The sequence below is a fragment of the Embiotoca jacksoni genome, unplaced genomic scaffold, assembly GCF_022577435.1.
Source record: "Embiotoca jacksoni isolate LCO1_2020_lvr unplaced genomic scaffold, fEmbJac1.0.p SCAF_29, whole genome shotgun sequence".
In the NCBI taxonomy this organism is placed as follows: Eukaryota; Metazoa; Chordata; class Actinopteri; family Embiotocidae; genus Embiotoca; species Embiotoca jacksoni.
Window position 1 is genome coordinate 130,428 of NW_027185380.1, and position 23,318 is coordinate 153,745.

The 23,318-nt window shown below is 46.2% G+C and overlaps 2 protein-coding genes across 5 annotated transcripts; one reads left to right on the plus strand and one right to left on the minus strand.

Moving 5' to 3' along the window:
* Positions 1-1,131: 1,131 nt before the first annotated feature.
* rab10 (RAB10, member RAS oncogene family) lies at positions 1,132-13,675 on the plus strand. Its single transcript, XM_069161720.1, is given in 7 exon segments — positions 1,132-1,919; positions 7,708-7,768; positions 9,164-9,302; positions 10,580-10,669; positions 12,135-12,236; positions 12,436-12,480; positions 12,482-13,675. Coding segments are annotated over 7 exon segments (606 nt in total). The 5' UTR covers positions 1,132-1,792; the 3' UTR covers positions 12,524-13,675.
* On the minus strand, positions 13,482-22,901 carry lats1 (large tumor suppressor kinase 1). 4 transcript variants are annotated; one of them, XM_069161717.1, is made up of 8 exons: positions 22,684-22,901; positions 21,616-22,128; positions 20,998-21,112; positions 19,062-20,524; positions 17,953-18,535; positions 17,371-17,553; positions 16,652-16,758; positions 13,482-16,510 (listed from the first exon to the last, which is right to left on the minus strand). In XM_069161717.1, exons 2-8 carry the CDS (start codon positions 21,958-21,960, stop codon positions 15,995-15,997), a joined length of 3,312 nt encoding a protein of 1,103 aa, XP_069017818.1. In that variant the 5' UTR covers positions 21,961-22,128; positions 22,684-22,901; the 3' UTR covers positions 13,482-15,994. The 4 variants fall into 4 exon arrangements, with proteins under 4 accessions (XP_069017818.1, XP_069017817.1, XP_069017820.1 ...); XM_069161716.1 differs by having other exon boundaries at positions 21,616-22,131; XM_069161719.1 differs by lacking the exon at positions 22,684-22,901 and adding an exon at positions 22,328-22,625.
* Positions 22,902-23,318: the final 417 nt, after the last annotated feature.

Below are 23,318 nucleotides of genomic sequence, written 5' to 3' on the forward strand. Positions count from 1 at the left end.
CACACACACACTCAAAGCCAAGTCTAAAAGCACCTAATGATATGTCCACGCAGATTGTGTGTACACTTATTAAAAAAGACTTCAGGGGGATACATGATCTTGCAGTTCTCAGAGCAGAGGATGTGGGAAACGCCCGTAACTACGTACAGAAGTACTTATATATGACATCACTTTGCCTGACTCAGCTGGGATAGTACACAGCACCAAAACTGTAACACGCCCCGGCAGCGAGAGATCGGCAAGAAACCGGCCGCCATATTGGCTCCGAAGGGTATACGTCACGGTGAAAAGCAAAGGGAGGTTTTGAGCCTGAATGTCCGATTAACTCGCGCAGTAACATTTTGCCCTTTCCATCACTCTAAGACACGCCCCTTTACCTCTCAATGGTTGCCGGGGGGAGGGGGGGAGGGTAAGCCAATCGTATTTGGGCGTTTTACTTAATGGCAGCGGGGGATAGCCAATCGGAAACGTGCATTTTGACAGGAGGGGGGGCGGGACGAGGCGTTGTCAGCGGAGCTAGGGTGTCGCCGCGGTGGCTCCCGATTCGAAGGCGACGGCGGACGTCTCTGTATTTCTGATCTCTACTGGAAAAAATAAATAACAATAAATACAAAATAAAAATAAAAGAAGAAGCGACATTAACACGGAGACTTTTAACACACTTTCACGGGTTGTTGTTGTTGTTGTTTTTGTTGGTCCAGATTTCTCTCTCGCTCGAGCTCGAGGCAGGATGACGCGCGTGTCGAGAATTTGAACGAGCTCGCCGTTAGAGAGAGAGAGAGAGAGAGAGAGAGAGACATAGAGAGACACAGAGAGAGAGAGAGACACCGAGAGAGAGAGACATAGAGAGAGAGAGAGAGACATAGAGAGACACAGAGAGAGAGAGAGACATAGAGAGAGAGAGAGAGAGACACCGAGAGAGAGAGAGAGCGAGAGAGAGAGAGACATAGAGAGACACAGAGAGAGAGAGACACAGAGAGAGAGAGAGAGAGAGAGAGAGACATAGAGAGACACAGAGAGAGAGAGAGAGAGAGAGACACAGAGAGAGAGAGAGAGAGACACAGAGAGAGAGAGAGAGAGAGAGACATAGAGAGACACAGAGAGAGAGAGAGAGAGAGAGAGACAGAGAGAGAGAGAGAGAGAGAGAGACACAGAGAGAGACAGAGAGAGAGAGAGAGAGAGAGACACAGAGAGAGAGAGAGAGAGGAGCCATTTTGTCCCGACTGTGTGGGAGAAAAGAAAGAGTGGAAAAGAGGAATCACACCCGGGGAGCAGGTCCTATCTTCTTCTGTTTGGATGTCTGTGCTCGTGTTGTAGGAGGAGGGGGGGACGACAACCTGGGATCGGGAAACGCAACTTCGAGAGTTACGGGGCGCGTTGTTGTTTTTGTTTGTTGTTTTTTTTTTTTGTGGTGGTGTTTTAGCCGACTTAGCTTCGCCGAGCTAATCAACAAAAAAAAAAAAAAAAGAGAGAAGAAAAAAAAAGAGAAAGAGAAAAAGCTCCCGGATTGTTTGAACAGCCGAGCAGCGGGTCGGTCGGTCGGTCGGTCTCAGGTTGGCCGAGGAGCTGCTCTACTCTTCCCCCGGGCTCCACACTTCCCTCCGGCTCGCTAAGGGTTATCGTGGTGGTCGTGTTTTTTTTTTTTTTTTTTTTTTTTTTTGTCTTCCTCCTCCTCCTCCTCCTCCTCCTCCTCCTCTCTTCTTGTATATATATATATATATATATATTTATATATATATATATATACACATATATATATCTCTGTCTGGGTTGAAACGCAAGCTGGTTTTCAATGGCGAAGAAGACGTACGACTTGCTGTTCAAGCTGCTTCTGATCGGAGACTCGGGCGTGGGGAAGACCTGCGTGCTGTTCCGCTTCTCTGACGACGCCTTCAACACAACCTTCATCTCCACCATAGGTAAGACGAGCTGAGGAGGGTGGAGGAGGAGGTGGAGGCGGTGGTCGGCATCGGTATGTTGATGCAGGTGTTTTCTCGGTTACTCTTGACAGCGTTGACACGACGACCCCCCCCCCCCCTCCCTCCTCTTACCCCACCCTTCCTCCTCCACCACCCCCTCTTACCTCCACCCTCCACCCCCACACTTGCAGCTGGAAAGCGGCAGGCGAGGACGCTACGCGGTTAGCCGCTATGCTATCAGCGTGCATCGGCTCTCCCGAGGCCTTGCCCGGGTCGGGCCAGCTGTGCGAGCTTTGACGAGCCTTCAGCCCCCCCCCTCCCCCCTACACCACCACCTACACCCTGTTTTAATTTACTATCACTTCAGTAACAAAAACGTGATTATTTTTCGGGGGGCTTAGCTCGGCAGGAACAGCAAGTAAAAAAAAAAAAAAAAGGGTTTTTGTGGGCCGGAGGAGTCGCTGTCATGTCGGTTGACCCAGTAGCTAACTAGGCTAACTAGGCTGGTAGCAGCGGAGGGCCCGGGCCCGGTCTGGGCTGGGCCGGGCCCGGGCCGGGCTGGGCTTTTGCTTTGCTGGTCCACTAAACACTTACTCCTCGGTATCAACGTGACTGGCGTTATGCATTTGTTCCCTTGTCATGAATTAAAACATTAGAGGTGACCAATATCTTCGTCTTACCCCCTGAAACCCTTAAAACAAAAACAAAAAAACAACAAAAAAAGTGTATTGGAAGTAGTAAAAATCTACTGACTGGGTAATACAACATCGATAGAAATACTTCATCACCTATTTAAATCTACAGAAGCATTATCAGTCAAATGGATTTCAACATCAAAAGTAAAAGTGCCAATTGTCATCAGTCGTTTCTGTTGTTAAACATGTTAAAGTTGGACTTTGGTGGGAGGCTTTTTTAAATTTTTTTTTTGTGTGTGACTACTTTATATTATGTTGGTTAACCTCATCTACAGATATCGATCTGGTGAGACCTTCAAATGTTTCCTGAGTGAAGTCTGAAACCGCTTAATGGAGCTGTCAAAAATAACTAGAGGAAAGAAAAAGGAAGGTACGATTTCCCCCTCTGAAAAGTAAAAGTACAAAGTCGCACGAACGCTCCAGTAAAAGTACTTCTTCATTTATTTCTTAAGTATTCAAGTACTTAGTAACGTCCCTTGGACTTCTCCGGGGAGAACCGTAAACAATTCATCATGGTGATTCATCATCGGTCCCTTATATTGTCCCCCGTCCCCCCCTCCCCCCCCCAACCTGTCCTTCACGTGTGCGTCCCAACATCACGCTCCCATGAGTCAAGTGTCAAACTATGTCAAATCCCCACGTGGCCCGAGCGAAGGCTCCATTTACTCCTGTTGCTTAAGATCATTGCTGAGTAATAACGTAACTTTAGACGTGCTTTGCTCCAACCACGCCGAGCCTCTTGTTTTGCAGTGAGCTGGCATTACGTAGCCGATTCCCCGGGACCGGGGCCTTTTTCATTTTCGAAGCCCGGCTTCTTCTTCTTCTTCTCTTTTTTTTTTTCCATAACTTATGCGGCGTCAACTCTTCCTGACCGCATGCCCGACGACTCGCAGCCAATAACGGACGACGGCGTTCGCCAGCGGCATCCGGGCTCGATTAGATTTGTTGAGGTGCAGATGTGAAGTGTCGCTCTGTCGCACAGCTTGTTGCCACTTTTTTTTTTTTTTTGTGTGTTTTTTTTTTTTTGGTCTTTTTCTTTTATGGTTCTAGTTGATGTTTGGCTTTGACTTGCAAGAGCCTCGGTACCCTCAGTCACGTCTTTTTAAAATGTCCTCGAGACTCGGTGCTGTTAAATAAACCGACGACCTGCCTTAGTTTGGTTAAATCTCTGCCAGGTCGGGGGGGGGGGAAAGACGTCGTCCAGACTAACGGGTTCTTCGGCCCTCAAACACCAGCAGTGACCTTTTGCAGGGCTGCTTTTTTTTTTCTCTCTTGCTTCGCCAAGGTGGGCAGTAAGTCGATGCCTGAAACATGTTAACAGCAACTGCAGGTGTTTTTACATTCAGAGACGATGTAAAAACAATAAAATAAAAAAAATGCCTTCAACCAAAACTCAACAAGAAGCTCCAGCAGCACACACAAGGAGAATAATGTGTTCGATCCCGTTAAATGTAATCATGCAGGTATCGATAGTGTAAAAAAAAAAAAAAAGCCTTTTTTTTTGGTCGATATAGTGAAAAGTTTGTCATTTCAAATATCAAGATGATAAGAAACAAAGAGTTCCCTGAATCAGTCGAAATGTTTTGCCAAGATCTGTCGTCTTGAACCAAGTCGAGAGACTCTCTCGTCTCCGTTCGACATCTGTGTTCAAAACAAAGCAGCATGCGACACGATAAGCTGTAAAAAAAACAAAAAAAACAATGTAAGAACATGTAGAACATCACAGGTCATCCATCCCAGACTGGAAAATTACATTTATTGTTATTGTTCAGTTAAATATGGGAAATGATTTAGTCTGGTATGGATTTATTTTTTTTTTTTTTGGACATTGCCGAGCCGTCGTCGTTCTGCCGACCGCTCGGGGAGATTTGTTAGTTCTGCTTCAGGAAAAACAAAACAAAACAAAAAACCCCCAGACATTTTCAGAAGTGTGTTCTGCCTTGTGGGGATTACATTTTTTCCGACAGCGATACTATATGGTTGCTGGTTTCATTTCTGTATCTCTTATTCACCAAAATTTTGATGCCGCCGATGTTCTCGGCAGACTGGATGATGAGATAAAAACCACAAAACACTACTTAGAAGATCCCAAAGTTTTACCGGGTAAAATACTAGAACGGACGTCTAACATTGGCTTTTTTTTTTTTTTTTTTTTTTTTTTTCCACCACTGAAGTTCGAGACAGATAGGACCAAAAAAACAGAAGCATACAAAGTTGGTGGCACAAAATTGGCAACAGACCAAACAATAGAAAAAAAGAGTTGACAATATTGAGGAGGTTAAAGCCAGCGAAGAATAAGAGACAATTAGCCTCGATCGTACAAGAGATTATCTTTTCTTTTTTCTTTTTTCTTTGCAGACTATTCAAAGTCTGCCACAAAGTGGCCGTAGCGGAAAACACAAAAGCTTTTCGTTCCCATTTCAGTCTGTACATTAAGCAAAGTCAGCAGATATGTGATTGGAGATAATGGTTGCCGGAGGGGGAGAGATGGGGGGGTGTGGGGGGGGGGGTAAGTCTGAAAACATACAATAGACGCTTTTTCCAGATTTGTAAATAATCAAGCCATATCTGTTACTTTTTAGGGAATAAAAACAAAAGGACAAACGCATAACAGCCAGGTTATTATATCTGGGTGCGTTTCCATAGCGACAGTCAGACAGGAACTACAAAGTAAAACCAGCCGAACCGGTACGAGTGAAACAGGAGGTTGTTCTTCCTCTGACGCTCTGGCGCTCATATGGACATAGACACAGATGCACAGCTGCTTCTCAAAATACCCCCACTGGAAACCACAACACCCACCCACCCCCCACCCTCTCACTCTCTCATCAGCCGCTCATTCTCATTTCCAGTCCTATTGAGTGTCCTCCCCCCCCCCCCTCCTCCCCCCCCCTGAGGTTACTGGAGGTTTACGCACATTTAAAGAGTGCTGAATATGCATATAAAAAAAAAAAAGAGCAAATCTGAAAACACGTCATGAATTTTGCATGGAAACTGCCGACTAGCCGAGTGGTGTTCGTACTCGTGGAAGGAGCGGCTCCTCCGGGATTTAAGAAAGAAGAAGAAGAAGAAAAAAAAAAGAAAAAGAAAGACGGCCGTAAACCACAAAAGTACTTTGTCGTGTTTAAGACGTCCACTTCAACAATAGGCTGCAGTGCAAAGTGTCATTTCTCTTCTGGGGAAATATACCCAGATAGATAGATAGATAGATAGATAGATATATTGTTGTTTTTTTTCCAGTGATTGGGTGAATGACCTGTGATTGCACAATGTGCATACTTTCTTGATAACTTGCCAGTACACCTCACGAGGAAAAAAAAAACCAAAAACACATTCGGTTGGTGTGGGACGCACACACACACACACACACATATATATTTTACGTCATTCCCGCTGAGCCCGAAGCTGAGAGCTTAACTTTTAACTGTTGTTGATGAGAAAACTCTCCCTTGTTTACGTATATACGATCCCCAGTATTAACTCCTGCCCTTCCTAATGTCTTTTTTTTTTCTTTCTATCCGACCTCATCCCACCCCCCTCTCCTTCCTCTTCCTCTTCCCCGGGGGGGGGGGGGGGGGGCGTTCATAATATTTAGTGAGTCACACTTTGGCAGCCGGTTCCTCTCATTATTGTGCAGCGCTGCCCCACCTTACAGCACAGCTGTTTCTTGGGACTTTTGAAACCGACCACGGCGTCCGATCGGAGCAGAACTGACGAGCTCGGGTATTTAAGGGGAAAACTCCACTCGTTGGCCAAAAGAGTGAAACCGCGATGACTCACCGGCGTTTTAAACTGGCCTCCTCCAGACCTCTACACTCAGTGAACATTGTGAAAATTGCACGGCGGGTCGTTTTCTCCGAATCTTCTGTAAACTACTGCTCTCCTCTTTGAGCAATGTCTCAAACCGCCAGTTTATTTACATATTTGAGCCGAGTAGTTGTCGAAGTGTGCAAAGTGTACCGAACCGGCGATAAATGCCACGTCCTTGTCTCGCGATTTCCCAAAGACTGATGTGACGTTTTCAACCAATAGTCCAAAAAAAGATATCCAGTTTATAGAAATGTAAAGCAAAGAAAAAGCTAAACGACACGAGTAGCTGGAAGCAGCTGTCTAGCGTTCAGCTCGAGGTTGTTGTTTTTTTTCCCAGCATATTAAATGTCCTAAATATGTGATGTGTTACTACCCACGCAAATGTTCAACGTTACATCTTCAACTGTTTGTGAGGGGAAAAAAAGTAAAAACCCTCCGTGTGAGGATCTGCAAAAGGCAAATATTTGCCATTTTTCTTCTTGAAGAGTGAACCGAGTTGTTTACAGTCAACTTTTCTCCATCAACAACACGACTCAATGAGGTTTCAGTCCTTTTAAAGACCGGACAGTTTGGCACATCGTAGCTTTTGCAGAAATCAAAAGTCTCCCGTTACCGGTGAGTTGCTCAACCGCTAGATTAGTTTCAGTGTCATGACTTATTTCCTGTTTGCACTTGGTGGTTGTTGTTTTTTGTTTTTTAAAAGCGATAGCGCTTAATAAATACAGAACTAAAAGAACCTAACGAGTACGGTAAAATACGAGAAACTAAACAACCGGTATGCAAACAGCCTTCAGGATCAATAAAAGGAAACGTACATCTTCGAAACGGAAAGGGATTAAAAAAAAAAAGGCTTCAGAAACTTTCCACTGCAGAACTGTCCTCTCGATGCATCCTCAGTGCATGTGCTCCGAATTAAAACAGATAAAATAGATATATATATCATATCACTGACGCGCATAATGTGTACCAGCCGAACCGTGACTGCAGACGTCTCATTTGAACCAGCTGTGTTTAAAGCACATGTTGTATTATCATGCATATAAAATAAAATAGAAAAAAAAAAAAAATATATATATATACACTCTCACTCTCAGTCCACTTTCCTTTTAACCTGATTTCCTGCTGCTGATAGACCGGAGGCTCCGGCGTGACGCTGCACAACCAGGAAGAGATGATAACCCCCCCCCTCCCACCCCCCCGAAGTGTTGTTACTGCGCGCATCGTTTCTGACGGACATTTGGGACGCTAACGCAATTTATTTTGTCCTTTTCCCCCTCTTCCAGGAATAGACTTCAAGATCAAAACTGTTGAATTACAAGGAAAGAAGATCAAACTACAGATCTGGTGAGTGTGAAGAGATTTGTTTGTTTGTTTGTTCTTTCAGTGCAGCCTCTCTAGTTCAGTCCTCGTTGTTACACCGTGAGACATCTGTTGGACAAAACCTCCCTGAAGCACCGAAGTATGCTGGAACAGGAAATGGTCATCGGTCCATCAGGAGGTCTGCAGCAGGGAGATCATTGTGGTCCGCAACAGCTGACTTTCCCCGACTGGAAGTGACAGTCAAGCAGCTTTGTTTACCAACAACAGCAGAACAACAACAAATTGTATCACTCGAATACTGAATTTTGTATCGATAAAATAACTTTTAATTGACTGTCAAAGTGATTTAAAGATTCATTTCAAATGTATTTATTGCGGTGAGGAGTCAAAAGCAAAATGCCTCTTTACATTACAACACGCGTTCGACTTTTTTCTTTTCTTTTTTTTTTTTTCAAACCCGTCTGTTTGAAAAGATTTCTTTCAAAAGAAACTTCCGAGTTTCCGACGTCGCAAACGTTTTTTCCGCCCTAAAGAAAAGATAGAAATGTTTTCTGGGGACGCAACGCTTTGCGGTCATAACACGCAAACCGGTAATTGATACGCAGGAAGTTTTATGACCTCGTTGACGTCTCCCCGGGAGACGGGATCTCTTCAGTCAGCTGATCTTTCACTTTGATCTCCCGAGTGACACCTGAAACATCCACACCCACCGTCGTGAGACAACTCGCACAATAAGACGCATTTCGGGGGGGTTTTGATCCGTTTTGTCGGACAAAAAAACCCAAAAATATTTCAATACTCATCGGCTACTTTTACTATTTGCGGACAAACGATTAACAGCGCGACTAATTACGCGTTCGAATAGTCGCTGCTGCCTTTTGATTTCGAGGTCGAGGTGCGTTTTCATTTCCTGTTTTGCTAATAGAAAGCATTTGAAATATGCGTTTGATATCGAGCCGTTTCCTCGTTGCCGTGTGGTTTTGAATGAGTATCGGGCGAAACCTGACAGACGTGCACGTCAATAAAAAAAAAAAAAAAAATCCTGCGGAGATTTCCAAAGTCGAATCCACATAATACAACAGAGTACTTTAAGCCGGTATAAACTTATAATATTCTGATGTTTGCTTTGCGTTCGGTGCTGATTTTCGCCCCCCCGAGCCGATCCGACGCCGAGGACGCCCGCCGGTGTGTATTTAGGCGCAGCTATTGCGCAACAATTCTCTTCATTTTAAGGTTTTTAAATGATCGTCGAGGAACCTTTTGAAGCGGTTGCTCGACGCGACTCTGCCAAAAGCCCGCGTTTTTAAAAAAAAAAAAAAAATCGCCGCTTTCTTTCTCGAGCGGGTAAGATCCGGAGTTACCGAGCCGCTTGTCGTTGGCGTTGGAGTACGTCCAAATGAGAGCTCCGTTTGTGTTCAGGGACACGGCGGGCCAGGAGCGGTTCCACACCATCACCACCTCCTACTACAGAGGAGCCATGGGCATCATGCTGGTCTACGACATCACCAACGCCAAGAGCTTCGAAAACATCAGCAAATGGCTGCGCAACATCGACGAGGTGGGACACACACACACACACATCGTCCTGTGAGGTTGTTTTTTTTTTGTGTGTGTGTGCATCTTTGTGTTTTCATATCGTTGGCATGACGACAGGGCGTTAAGTACTTCGCGGGAACGCGGCCAACATGACTAAACTGTGTGCGGGCCGTGACTAAATCGCATCAGACCAGCCAGATGTCCGTACGCGTCTGTAGTGCGGACCAGAACCAAGAAGTTCAACTCTAAACAGGAAGAACAGACCTTTTTAGTTTTATTTTATTTAGTTTTAATTAGCTAACTGCTAATAAACTCCAGGTGTGGCAGCTAACAGTCCCGTAACAGCGAGTACGTTAATGTGAAGGGAAAAAAAAAATCGCAATCTCCACTCGCGCCCGTGTACTTATTCTCGTCCGGGACATCGGCTGCATCAAAACGAGCGCTCCTTTAATCAATAACAAGGGCAGCGGCACATTTAAGTGAAATAATTCAAGTAAAATTCAATTCAACTTTATCAATAAAGCGCCAAATCACAACGAAGGTTATTTCTCGGGCTCGGAGGTGGGCGGAGCCATCTGTTAACTGATCCGCTTTTATCAGCTGACGATAAATTGCGCTGATAAATCCATTTGAATCTCATCAAACGCCGGTTTGAGGAGGCGTTACCGAGCGATAAGAGCTGCGCGCAGTTTACGGAGGAGCTGATAATTGCTGCCGAGCAACGGTCATCAGGAAGGTGTGAAATTCACCGAAACGACCCAAAATATGAAGCAAAAAGAAAAAAAAAATGTCTCGTTTTATCCAGAATCCTGAACTGAATTCTTTACAGGCTTCGTACTACAAAACCAGGAAGGCTAAAAGTCATACTTACAGAACAATAAGTACCACGTGTTGTATATACTTTGCTAAGTTGCTTATTGGACCAGAATTGTCTCCAAACTCGTTTCTGTCCCACAGAAGTCCTCCGATGTTAAACTCTGCTCGGCAATTATTCTGCCGACACGGGTAACAATTAATGCAACGAGTTTTAGAGTAAAAGGGGGCTTAATGCTTTTTAAACAAAATGTTCTCTTTATTCTGTTAAAATACATTTAAGACATTTGTTAAATTATCTGCCAATTTGAAGAAAGTCTCCCCAAAAAAATAGTTTTGCTTCCAATAAAGACACTTTATTGTGTTTTTCTATCCTGTTAACCATCTTTCAATCTTTTCTCAAAACAATGCAAGACTTTTGAAAAGCTCCTGTTTAAATGCGATTTAATAATCGACTCCTCTTTCTGTATTGTTTTTTTTTTTCAGCATGCGAATGAGGACGTTGAGAGAATGCTGCTAGGCAACAAGTGTGACATGGAGGACAAGAGGGTCGTACCAAAAGCCAAGGGGGAGCAGGTGAGATGGTCCGGTCCGGCTGAAAGCAGCCGCTGCGTGTTGATTGGCTGATTTGTTTGCAATTAACATTGAAGGTTTCCTCTGTAGACTCATCTCAAAGAATAACGGGGGGGGGGGGGGGGGGGGGGGGGGGGGGGGTTACATTTTTAGAATTAACAAATGGGAAACGTTAATTTACTTGATGATCATGAGACTCGGACTAAAACAAAAAGAAAAGGAAAGGTGTTTCCAGACCATCACGTTGACGACGATGACAAAACGTAATGTCTCAAATATCATTTCATAGATTATATATCTATAAGTTTATGGAATTATAATCGCTTGATGATGTGATATCAAACGTACGGGAGTTCTGCTCAATGTCATCCCGAGTGGTCTGCTCACACACACACACTTTAACACACACTCTCACTCACTCACACACACACACACACACACACACATTCTCTCTCACAGACACATTCTCACACACACACATTCTCACACACATTTTCACATACACACTCACACACACATTCTCATACTCATCCTCACACACACACATTTTCACACACACACACACACACACACACACTCTCACACACACACACACACAGACACATTCTCACACACACACACACACACACACTCTCACACACACACACACAGACACATTCTCACACACACTCTCACACACTCTCACACACACACACACACTCACACACACTCTCACACACACACACACACACACACACACATTCTCATACTCATCCTCACACACACACATTCTCTCACACACACCTAAACACACACACACATACACACTCTCACACACACATTCTCATACTCACACACACACACACATTCTCTCACACACACCTAAACACACACACACACACACACATTCTCTCACACATTCTCACACACACACTCTCACACACACATTCTCATACTCACACACACACACACATTCTCTCACACACCTAAACACACACACACACACACACACACTCACACACACATTCTCACTCATCCTCACACACACACACACACATTCTCTCACACACATACACACTCTCACACACACATTCTCATACTCACACACACACACACATTCTCTCACACACACCTAAACACACACACACACACACACATTCTCTCACACATTCTCACACACACACTCTCACACACACATTCTCATACTCACACACACACACACATTCTCTCACACACACCTAAACACACACACACACACACACATTCTCTCACACATTCTCACACACACACTCTCACACACACATTCTCTCACACACCTAAACACACACACACACACACACACACACACACACACTCACACACACATTCTCACTCATCCTCACACACACACACACATTCATTCTCTCACACACATTCATTCTCTCTCACACACACCTACCTCCACCTCCACCTCCTACCTGACTCTGACCCGGTCCCGTCTCCTCCACAGATTGCGAGGGAGCACGGCATTAGGTTTTTTGAGACGAGCGCGAAGGCCAACATCAACATCGAGAAGGCTTTCCTCACGTTAGCAGAAGACATCCTCAGAAAGGTGTGAAAGATGTCCGACTCACGATTCATGTCGCTCGTCTGTACTCTCTTCTTCTTCTTCTCTGTCTTGCGTTAACAGTTCTCATTAGTTTACAGTTAATTTAACTCTTATTAAATAATTATGATTAAGCGACAGGAACAAGTTTCACACTAGTAAAACGTTGTTTCATCTGTTTGTTGTTGTGTGATTGTTGTGACAGACGCCTGTAAAAGAGCCCAACAGTGAAAACGTGGACATCAGCAGCGGGGGGCGGAGTCACAGGCTGGAAGAGCAAGTGCTGCAGTTGAACAGCTCCCCTGTCACTCACACTAACACACACACACACACACACACGTTTTCTCTCTCTCTCTCTAACTGCTAACTCTAACTCTCTCGCCCTCTAACCTGTCTCATGAGTTTTTTCTTGCACACTGACACTCTTGTCTCTTTATCAGAATAAAACAATAAACCACGTTGCTCGTCTAATCCCCCTCCTCCCCCTTACCCACCCCCCCCCCCTCCCCTCTCCCTCCCCCCCGGTCATAATTCCTCCACTCTGATGATCATTTTTATTTCTGATAAAAAGAGAAATCCAGTCACGTTTCTTGTCATTTGTTTTAAAGGTTGTTAAGGAAAAAAAAAAAAAAAGAAGAAAAAAAAAAAAACAAGTGTGAAAAGACAAGCTCATATTTTTTAATATTTCCTTTGCCTGAGCTCACCTGGTTGGACACCCTCACCCACCCTCACCCTCTCTCACCCCACCCCACCCTTTAACCCCACCCACCCACAGCACTCACCTTCAGTCAGAGGAACTCAAAAGTGAAAAAAGAAAATCCCTGAAAAAAAAGAAAAAAAGAAGAAGACTTGTAGGATTAACATTTTGTACTCTTAGTGAGGTTTCTGTTGTCTAACCGTATTTGGTCATTTACAATTTGTTACCAAGTGACAGAGGTGTGGCTAGCTCCTTTTGTATGTGGGGGTTTATTTTGTCCTGTGCCTTATATGGAAGACAGGGGGCGGGGGGCGGGGCTGTGTGGTGGGCGGAGCCACATCCACCCAATGAAATTACAGTTTAATATTATCAGTTGGTGTCTCTCCACACGAGGAAGCCGAACTGAAGCTAAAAGCGTTTGAATTTTCTCCTCCAGCTAAGAGAACGGCATTATACAGTATGTCCTGTTTATTGATGTTTTATTTTTATCTGTATGATTTATTTTACTTTTATTTTTTTTTGTTATTTTTATTTGTTTCCCGTTTTGGGTTGAATTTTTCTTTGATTTTTTTTTTTTTTAATTTTTTTTTTTTGGTTTTGTCTCCTGCATGCAGATTTCTTTGGGTTGGAAGCGTTTCTGTAACGTTGTGTAACGTTTGCCACTGGGTAACTGTGGGCGGGAGGTACACAAGTTCTCTTTGGAAATTCAAACAATTTTGCAGATCCATTAAAAAATAAGCTTGTTTAAGTTAACTTGTTTGTCCTCAATCGTGTGTCGTCTCGTGTCTAATGTCGGATTTAATAAAAGACGCCGACCGTTTCCATCGGTGGGACGCTCTCGGAGAGGAAGTCAAGAAAAGCTTCCTTCCTGGTATGAACACCAAAATATACTTGATTTAACTCTCAAATGTCCCCTCACACATTACTTGTTCCACATCCTGTTTCACTGATGATTTGCATTCAAAGTTAGTTTCGCAGGTCGATGCATTATTATTATTATTATTATTATTATTATTATTATTATTCAGGTGAAGACGTCCTGCGGAGAGAAAAGTTGGTGAAAAGTACATCAATTTCTTGAGTTTCAACCCTCCAAATTGTGCACTGTCAGCATAAATGCATGTAGTTACTTGTGTATAGAGCATGTGTCACTGCCCTGCTGTCGTTGATGTCAAGCATGGTTACTGTGTGTCGCCCCCTGGTGGCAGAAACGGATAGGAGCAGCCTCGAAATGGTCACGTTTGAGTTTATAATCTGTTTATTAATGGTTAATAAAGGATTTATTAATGATCTATAGAGCACTTATGAGCTAAGACCAACTTGTAGTATAACTATTTATTAACGAGAATACAGTGTTTGTCTAGCTGCTGATCAATTTAAATGTTTATGTTCATGGATCATAACTAAAATATGTATTAATCTATATAAAGTCTAAAGTTTGGATGTTTACATTTTTTAGGTTTTAAGCGGATTTCAAAAGTCAATATTTATTTATTCCTAAAACTTACACTGTAGTTTTTATATGACTATATTATCTCGGTACTTTTCAACACTTTTTTTTTTTTTAAACAAATCTAAATCACAAATTGTGTTCACATTCTTTATTTCTCACTCCGTTCCCAAACCTCCCCGAGCAATAAATGTACACAAAAATAAAATTCTCTCACAATGGAAACACAAAAAAAAAAAAAAGAAGAAAAAGCCAGTGCAGAAGGACAGCGGTCACCGTCTTAAGTCCGATAACAAACTACATTCAGAGATCTTTCCTACACACGAAGAAAAGAAAGAAAAAAAATAATAAAAATACAGCGGGTTACAAAAAAATAAAATCATTCACGATATGCGAGGAAGAGTCTCTTTATTATTTTCAGTGAAGACGTGTTTCTAACGTGCGGATGAAGTGATCCTAAAATCGAGGCCGATAGTGTCATGAAGTACTTTCTAAACGTAAACCCACCTATCTTTAGTGCTTTGGTTGAAAGACTGAATGAAAATGAAATAAAATAAGATGAACGGGGACAAAAAAAAAGGCTTTTAAGTGTTTTTCGGAGTCCCGTGAATTAAGTGTTAGAAACAGGAAATAGGTGTGAACAGAGGAAGAAAAAAAACAACAACATCCAACACAAAATCAGCTGACGGGGAAGAGGAAAATATTTACATCCACTGTATACAACTTAATTTATAAATACTTTTTTTTAAAGGTATAAATTAGAAAAAAAAAATACAACAAAAACCTACTGTAGTTCAATCAACTATTGCTACTCTCGTTTTTTTCTGATTATTAAACCTCTTTTTTTTTTATTTTGGTGAAAAGATAAAAAAAAAAAAGAAAAGAAAAAGGCACAGCAATGAATAATTAGAGCAATTTATCCCTGCAAATATCTCTAGGAGCCACGACACTAAATCCCGGTTGCAACAGACATTAAAATATAAATTAAGAGCTTTTTTTCTTCTCTCTTTTTCAACCAATAAATGTCATTTCAACAACATTTTCCCCCCCCACACTCAAACAGCGTCTACGCTAGCATCACCAGTTACAGTTTCTTAAATAAATTAAGGCTTTATAAGGGAGGGGAGGGGAGGGGAGGAGGGGGGGAGAAAACATTTCTGAAAAACAAAATAAAAAGAGGCTATGTGTAGCAGCTGGTTAGCTTAGCTTAGCATGCAGATGGGAAACAGCTGGCGAGGCTTCATTCAAAAGGCCAATTTTTTTTTAAAAATTGATTTTACTTGCGTGCGCTCCAGTTATAAAATAAGCAGCTGTCGCCGCAGTGATGTTAAGAACTTAAAAAGAAAAAAAAAAAAAAGGTTTTATACGCCACGATAACGAGACTTTGATATCTTTTCGACGGGGTCGCCGCTTCCGGTCTTCACGCTAAGCTGAGCGACCGCTGATGAGCTCCAACGTTTAGATCTAATAATTAGGATCCTCTTCCCTAAAATGTCGAACTATTCCTTTATCTTCGTAGTGTGACCGCGTGCTGCTCCTACAAACATACGTTCCTATGTTTTTAAATTACCGTACCCTCGCCCCCCCCTCCTCTTCAACACACACACACACACACCTCTACACGTAGACGAGGTCCCGGCCCGCCGCCGCCGCCGCCGCCGCCTCCTCCCGCTGCGCCGCCCCCTCCGGGTCCGCCTGGTCCTGGTCGTAGCCCTCGTACTCGATGGGCTTGGGGCAGCTGTACGGGTGGCCGTTGTCGTCGAAGAAGCGGCGGAAGGTGAACTCGTAGAAGGCGTGCTCGGGGTGCTTGCCGTCGCGGAACCAGCCGCCCAGCGTGTCGTCGAGGTCGTCCTCGCCGTCGCTGTCGCTGCTCCACAGCTTGTCCGGGTCCACCGGGTCGAAGTTGGAGGTGTCGGTGGAGTGGGCGATGGTGGGCACGTAGGGCGCCGCCTGCTGCCGCAGGTCGCTGGAGAAGTCGATGCTCCGGAAGAAGGCGTGCGCCTTGATCTCGTCGGCGCCGTTCTTGCCGAGGCGGTCCTCGGGGCCGCGGCACAGCTTCACCACCAGGTCCGACGCCTCCGGGCTGAGCTTGGCCGGCGGCGGGATGTGCAGCGTGGTCTTCCAGTTTATCACCTGAGTTTCAGGCGGGAAAGGGAAAAAAAAACAAAAAAAAACAAAACAACAACAACATGAAGAAAACAAAAAAGAGCTCGGGGGAGGAGGAGGAGGAGGAGGAGGAGGAGGGGGGGGATTTTGTTTTTCCGCCTCTCGTACCTTCAGCTGCGTCTCCAGGGGCGTCGTCGCCAGGAAGGGGGGCTGACCCACCACCATCTCGTACAGGATGACGCCGACGCTCCACCAATCGCAGAGCTGCGTGTATCCTGCGGGGCAAAAACAAATAAACAAACAAACAAACAAACAAACAAAAAGGTATTTAACTTCTCTTAGCAGAGTTTGTTATGCTTCTGTGGCTCGTTTATTTTACATTTTATTTCCACAGAGGATACGAGGAACTATTACCGGTCAGATGCTCACGTAGGTCAAAAGAAAATTAATCTACAGCTAATTTATTACCTTTTTTTTTTTTTTTTTTTTAAAAGCATAACAGTCAAACGATTGCTGATTTAAGCATCCCGAATGCGAAGCTGCTTTTTATTTCCATAAAATGATCGTAAAGCAAATATCTTCCAGTTGTGGACAGCTGCAGGATTTCAGTCATAATCATCGACGAAAAAACAAAACAACAAAAAAACAACAACAGCTCTGAATTGTGGAAATAATCTGCAGATTAAATTGAACGTCTCCCACTGCGACTGTTGTCATATTGCTTTAACGTCGTTTTGTTTGCCAGCAGTCGCGCAAGAGCGAAAAAAATCTGGATGTTTAAAAAACCGGAAGCTACGAACGGCGTAAATAAGCAAATCAAATTAGCGGCAATTATTTAAATTCGGAGCCTGTTTTTTTTTTTTTTTTGAAGGTCCGGTCCGCCGTACCCGTCCTGAGCAGCACCTCCGGTGCGATGTAGTTGGGCGTCCCCACCAGCGAGTGGGCCAGACAGCGCTGGTGCTGCCGGGCCTTCCTCCTCTCCAGAGGCTTCAGGCGGTCGGTGCAGCGGCAGTTGGCCGGATCCTCCCACTCCTTGCTGAAGTCCATGCTGTCCTGCCTCACGTGGTCCCCTGCAGAGAAATCACGGCGTTATACTGAGATCGGGGGAGGGGGAGGGAGGGGATTTGAAGACTGTAATCGTGTCGGCGGGCTGAACGTGGAACGTCCGACGGTTCGAAGGTTCGTAAACCGACAAAAAAATAAATAAATAAATTAAAAAAATCCCCCCAAAAAATGGAGAGTTGTTAACTTTCCTTTTGGACTAAACAAACATCTTGAATGCATCAACTAGAGCTACAGGAAATTATTATGGGATTTCTTTTCTTTCTTTTTTTTTTAACAATGTTCTGATCATTTTCAGACCCGACCTAAAAAAACAAAACAATTATCATTTGCAGGCTTGCTGTCAGCGTTGTTGTTGCAGATTTCACACCGCGGGCGAAGTCGGACAACGAAACGTCGACACCCACCGCTCTGGTAATACTTGGAGTCGTGCGTCCAGCGGAAACCGGTGCAGAGGCCGAAGTCGGTCAGCTTTATGTGTCCGTCTCGGTCGATGAGGATGTTGTCGGGCTTGATGTCCCGGTGGATGAAGCCCATCTTGTGGACGCTCTCCACGGCGCAGGTGAGCTCCGCGATGTAAAACTGCGCCAGCTCCTCCTTGAAGATGCCGAGGCGGATGAGGAGGCTCATCATGTCCCCGCCGGGGATGTACTCCATGACGAAGTACAGGTTGTCCCGGTCCTGGAAGGAGTAGTAGAGACGCACCACCCACTCGTTGTCCGCCTCGGCCAGGATGTCCCGCTCGGCCTTGACGTGGGCCACCTGGTTCCTCAGCAGCACGTCCTTCTTGCGGAGCGTCTTCATGGCGTACAGCGCCCCCGTGTCCTCCTTCCGGGCCAGGCACACCTCGCCGAAGGCGCCGATGCCGAGCGTCTTGATCCGCTTGAACATGGATTTGTCCATCTTGGCCCGCTTCAGCCGGATGTAGTTGGATTCCTTCTGGCAGAGCATCATGCGCATCTGCTCCTGGGCTTCTGAGGACAAACCCACCTGAGCACAAGACCGAAGTCCAACGTCAGAAAAACAACAACAAAAAAAACAACAAAAACAAACACCAGCTGTGATCAAAACCTCAAAGGTTAATTAGAAATGGCATCGAGAGAAACAAAACGAAAACCCACCGGTGCAAAATGCGTTCGACATTTACAGTAAATTAGTGTTAATTATTATTTTACTCCAAAACAAAAATGCACAAGTAGTGTCGTTATGTTTAGATGGAGGTGTCGTGCCCTCGGGGACCAACATGCTTTTATCAGAAGATGCAGAACGTTTAAAAAAAAAAAAAAAAAAAAAAAAAAAAATACATTCACCACCCAACAACACCTCACGTGAATAACTGACGGGACTATTTTCGCGTCGCACGACAGCAGAGACCTTTTTACCTTTCAGATCAGCTGTTAGTGACAGCGAGGAGAGAAAGAACAGAGAGAGAACAGTTGAGGGAAGAACGGGGGAAAAAAAGTTCGGAAAACAGGAAAAGTCCTTCGTAGCCGCCGTCCAGGAATATTTCTCTCACCCTCTGCATCTCGCTTTCCAGCTGCTTCCTCCTCCGAATGCGCTGCTGATGGTTCTTCAGGATGTTCTCCACGTGCTGCTCCATGAAGAACTTGAAGGCCTGCGGCGAGTACAGCGCCACTCGTCCGGACTCGCCTCGCCGCTCCTCGTCTTTGGCGTTGCGGCGGACGGGAACCGGCGACGTCGTGATCTGCTTCTTCTCCTTCTCCGTCGCCGCGGCGCTCTCGGCGCTTTCTGACGCCGCCTTGTCTCTGGAGGCGTCTCCGCCGCCGCCGTCCTCCTCGCCGGGCTCCTCTCTGCCCGCGTTGAGCTTATTGGCCCCCGCGTCGTACGCCGGGGGGCCGGGCGAGGCCTGCTGCTGCAGGAGGTGCTTGGGGTAAGGCGGAGGCGGGCCCTGGTAGCTGGGCACCTCGGCTACGACGGGGGCGGGCGCGGCGGGCTCTTGGTAGGCCGGCGCGGCCGCGGCGGCCGGCGGAGGGACCTGCTGTATCCACGGAGGGTGCGTGGGGGCGACGGCCGTGTGCAGTTCGGGTTTCTGGACGCGCATGCTCTTCACCGGCTGCAGGATGGGCGCCTGCGTGATGGCGGTCACCGTGGTGGCCGAGGGCTGCGAGCCGGACGGGTGAGCGGGTCGGCCGCTCAGCTGGTGGTTGTTGAAGGAATTGGAGCGGGCCGGCATGTTGTGTTGCCACGACGGCGACAGATCCTGGTTGCTGCTGTTGCCGGAGGACGACTGAGGCTGGTTGGAGCCGTGAGGACCCGGCGACCAGGACTGAGGAGGACCGAGGCTGTACAAGTCGAGGTTGTGACTGTTCCGGTTGGGAACCATCATGGACGGAGGGATGTTTCCACCGTTGACGTAAGAGGGAGAGGACGCGGGTCCGCCCGCCTGCTGCTGCTGCTGCTCGGTGGGACTGTGCCGGCTGCTCTGGTTGACGGGGTACGGGGGAGGGGGCTGCCTGCTGCCCCCTGCCATGTAGTCCGGCTGAGGGGAGCCGTTCTGGGACCAGCCGGAGGGGAAGGTGAACTTATTCCCCCCGGAGCTTTGCATTATGATGGGCTGGTGGCTGACGGGCACCGGGCTGATCCCGCGCTGATTCTGCGGCGCGGCGGCCGGGTACCCGTCGGGCCAGGCGCCCTGCGGCACCGGCGAGATGCGGGCCACGATGTAGTCCATGTTGCCGGAGTAGCGCTTGGTCGACGGGTTGCTGTCCCAGGAGGACGCCGGAGGCATGGCGCCGCGGTTCGGTGGGGGCGTGACGCTGCGCACCTGCGGAGGCAGCGGAGGGTTGACCCTCTGGCCGTTGGCGGGGTGGCCCTGCGGGAAGGCCGGAGGGGGTCCGGGGCTGTCCGAACGGTACATCATCCCGTCCACCATGAGGGGACCGTGTCGAGGAGCCAGAGACTCCTTGGAGCCTTTCCAGCTCGGCCTCCTCAGCACAGCCTGCTGGATATGAGGAGCTCCTACACGCACGACAAAACAACAACAACAACAACAACACAACGATTTGAATTATTAGCAACATAATTGAAATCGAAGCCTCGCTACGAATTTCTGTCACGGGTCTATTGTTAAAATATATAGAAACTCGCATACGTAGCCACACATGCTCTCTTTTTGTAGTAGATAAAAAGGTAGACAACAAACAGCTGTTGATGATCAACACATAGCAGCCCGTCTTTTAATGTACTACGGCTGCCACGGTGAATGAAAACCTTCCAGTCGACTTTTCCACGCAGCGACTCAGTGACTCAGTGACTCAGCGACTCATGTTCTTTGTCAGCACGCATTGTCATTTTTCTTTAAGCAAATGTCCCAACTCCCGCGGACAATAGGGAGGGCTGAATGATGGTGGATGATACGAGAGGGAGAACCAAACAGTTGATCCGGGGGGACGGGGGGGAGGGGGAATGCGGGGGGAGGGGGGTTTACGTACCTGAGGCTTTCAGGCCTGTGGAGTTGGGGTTGGCCACGGCCATCTGTTCCCTCATCGAGTCCTGGTAGCTCACCTTGCTCATGTACTCCGGAGCCACGCCGCGACTGCCGCTCGGCTTCAGAGGCAAAAAAAACAACAAAAAACAAAATAAAATAAAAAAAAATAAAAACAGAACCAAGTGACATTTAAGAGTTTGTGCCGTCAGATGCAAATGAGCTGTAAATAGATTTAATAACGATTTATTTGGATCATTTGGGGACGGGGGGATTTGCGCTTAAATTGTTTTTCCTACATTTGAGTCGGTCGTCACAATAGTGGAACCCAAATCAACGAAAAGCACTTTTCCCCGCAGAGATGTTCATTTTCTAATCCTCTGTTACAGTCGAACACGCCTGAAATCAAAACAAGTGGCATCTGCCTGCCGAGAAACCACATTCGCAGCGTCGACCGCACGAGCCCGTTGTTCCACTTTTGCATACCTGAAATTTTCCAAATATTTCTCCCCTAAACAACAAAAAAAGTGCAACCGGGCTATTATCTTCAATTACGGCGACACGTTATCGAAAGACACACTCGTCCCGCGATCCTTCACAACACCCTGTTTTGGTGCCGTCTCACCTCCTCGAACCCGGCGCACGGCGGGGGGTCCGGCGCCGGGTGTTTGTTTACATCCGAGCCGTTGGGCTCGTTGGCAAAAGGCAACAGGGACTTGCGGATCTCCTGCAGGGCCTTGTGATAGGGGTTCTTGGGGTTGCTGCAGCGCCCCTGCTGCCTCGGGTCCTCCGCCTGCATTTTTCCGGCCCCGCCGATGTCCACTTTAGGCGGGTCGGAGGGCTTGGACAGGTTGCGCAGGCTGTTCCGGATCTCCTGCAGCATCTGCTGGCTGTTGCCGCTGTAGTTGCTGGCGGGGAACGTTTTGGGTCTCATCTGTCGGTATCCTTCGGGTTTCTCCCCTCTCTTCATGTACGAGCATGTACGGGCGACGATGAAAGGGGGGAGAGGGTGGGGTGGGGTGGAGGGGGGGATGAAGGGGACGTCAACAAAGTCCAGGGTCGCAAATGACTGCTCCAAAACAAATAAATAAAATAAAAGGTCTCCGACTGTCCCGACTTTCACATCTGCATGCTGGTGCTGCTGCGGGACAACAAAAACAAACAAACAACAACAACAGTGAGATAAACAAGCATCCAGAGTAAATGACATGTTACCCAACAGGTTGAACATGTGGGAATAATAAACAGAGACTATCAGATAACCATTACACGACATGCGTAAGATCACACGTCATTTATGGGAGTTCATTTGAACGAGTTTGATTTCACTACATTACCTTTACACTTTTAAAGACAGATTAAAACCCATTTACTCTCGAACCAACACCTCATCCACTTTGTTAGCATCGTTAGCATCGAAACGCTAATCGTCCTGCGTCAGGTGCGGTGACGATAAACGTGAAATATAAATAACCTCCACGAATTATCGACGCGTGTTTTTTTTTTTTTTTTTGAAATCGTAGTTTGTCATAATTTGCGTTTTAAATTAAAAAAAAAAATAAAATAAAGAAGCGGAGGCTCCGCGGCCTGCGTGTGTCCGAGGCGTCCATTTGCTGCTGCTAAGCTACGTCCAACAGGTTAGCCTGTTAGCTCGCGACACTAACTTGTCGAGCAGCGCGAGACCAAAACTCACCGTCCGTCCGTAGCTCGTCACGTGCCCCGTTCCAACGGCCGATAAATGTCGCTCGACCTTCCGTCCGCGGCGAGGACGCGGGTTTTTTTTTTTTTATTAACTTCAAAAATGTGTCCTTGTTGGTGCCGAAAACTGGCTGGTTTCCTCTCAGTCGCGTTGAAATTCCTGGGATGTCTGAATGACAAGTACAACGGCGAGAAAATACACACACACACACACAAAAAAAAAAAAAAAAAAAAAAAAAAAAAAACTACCGTCATCTACTTCCGGGCGCTGTACCTTTCACAATAAAGTTCTCTGCGTGCGTGTTTTCTGAGAATTAGGCGAAAACACGTCCGGTATCAAAGATTTAGTATTTGTAACACCAAAATATAAACAATTTATATTTAAAACGTGTTCTTTAGTAATAATTAGCGACAACTACTGAGTCTGCTCGTAAAACTTCTCGAAGGACTCAGTCGGACCGGATGTGCTCTTTGAGAGAATTGTTGTCGGAAGTCTGGGAAAACTTCATACATGTTACCCGGATGCTGCTTGTTTTTGCGCGTGTACACTTTCAGCCTTCAACCCCTTCACCTGGATCACGTGATCACCGCTGACCCGAACAGGTGAAGATTTTATGTACGTTATATACA